Source organism: Colobus angolensis, unplaced genomic scaffold (assembly GCF_000951035.1).
Source record: "Colobus angolensis palliatus isolate OR3802 unplaced genomic scaffold, Cang.pa_1.0 Scaffold138, whole genome shotgun sequence".
In the NCBI taxonomy this organism is placed as follows: Eukaryota; Metazoa; Chordata; class Mammalia; order Primates; family Cercopithecidae; genus Colobus; species Colobus angolensis.
Window position 1 is genome coordinate 2267166 of NW_012114466.1, and position 1474 is coordinate 2268639.

Here is a 1474-nt window from a genome sequence, read left to right on the forward strand (position 1 = left end):
GTGAAACCCCGTCTCTACTAAAAAATACAAAAAAAAACTAGCCAGGTGAGGTGGCGGGCGCCTGTAGTCCCAGCTACTTGGGAGACTGAGGCAGGAGAATGGCGTAAACTCGGGAGGCGGAGCTTGCAGTGAGTTGAGATCCGGCCACTGCACTCCAGCCTGGGTGACAGAGCAAGACTTCGTCTCAAAAAAAAAAAAAAGAAATACTTAAAGTAAAATCAGCAGAGCTTTATGAATTACTGGATGTCAGCATGGGAGGAAGGGCAAGGGGGTGCCGCAGATGACTCATTAGTTCTAACTTGGGTGATTGGTGAATGAGAGCAGCAGGTTAAGGAGAGAAAATTCTGGACCTGTGGAGCTTGAGTTGCCTATGTAATGTCTAGATGGCAATTTCCAGCAGGCTGTTAAAGAGTAGATAATGGGAGAGGTCTAGGCTGAAGATACAGATTTGGGAGTTGCTGGTTTATGGGAGTAAACTGAAACCACATGAGAATGGTTGAGACGCCCTAGCAGGGAGGTAGGCAGTGAAGAGCAGTGGAGCAGCAATGGGATCTGGAAGGTGGTCACTTAGCTTATGAGGAGAGCCAGAAGAGGTGGTATCACAGAAGCCCCAGAGTTTCAGGAAGGAGGAAATGATCTGAAAAATGTTTAATTCCCAATTAGAGATCATGATAGCAAAAACACTCTCATTGGAGAGTGGGAACAGAAGTCAGATGGCAGTGAGCTGAGGAATGAATCCAAAATGAAGGATAAAAAACAATAGCAAAATGAAGGACAAAGGCAGGTAATGATCACCAGTTTCTAAAAAGTATAGAATGTGAGTCACAGTCCATGATGGAGGGTCAAGTAGCACATAGGGTGAGAAGGTTCATCTCAGGATAACTGGTTTGGTGTTATTGATAAGATCATAGAATTACCTTATTAATATAAAAGATGGTAAATCTACAATACAGATCCTCTCTGTTCAGGCTGAAGAAAACTGTCTGCAGATAGTGAATGAACTCATGGCAAAGCAGCAGCAACTTAAGGACATACGTGTCACTCAGAACTCCAATGCTGAGAAAGTTCAAACTCAAATTGAAGAGGAACGGAAGAAGTTTCTGGCTGTTGATAGGTAATTAAGACTTCATCAGTTTGAAAGACCTAGTCAGTTTTAAACATGGACACCAACTATCTGAAATATACTAAATGAGTTGCATTTGAATATGTGCCCTTTGTTGCTCTTAGTCTCACATCACACCCTTCAGACATTCTAATTTTTTTCAAACATTCTAAACCAGGAGAGGTGGTTAATTGTTTAGAGCAAATGATGTTTTGTTTTTTCTTCAGACAGAGTCTCCCTTTGTTGCCCAGGCTGGAGCACAGTGGCATGATCTTAGCTTACTGCAACCTTTGCCTCCCAGGTTCAAGTGATTCTCCTACCTCAGTCTCCCAAGTAGCTGGGACTACAGGAGCATACCACCACGCCCAGCTA

General features: G+C 43.4%; 1 protein-coding gene across 1 annotated transcript in view; it reads left to right on the forward strand.

Moving 5' to 3' along the window:
- Positions 1-1474, forward strand: part of SMC1B (structural maintenance of chromosomes 1B) — a 73249-nt gene that overhangs the window by 48554 nt on the left and 23221 nt on the right. The window contains 1 exon segment of the mRNA XM_011934798.1: positions 934-1114. Coding sequence (XP_011790188.1) covers positions 934-1114 — 181 coding nt within the window.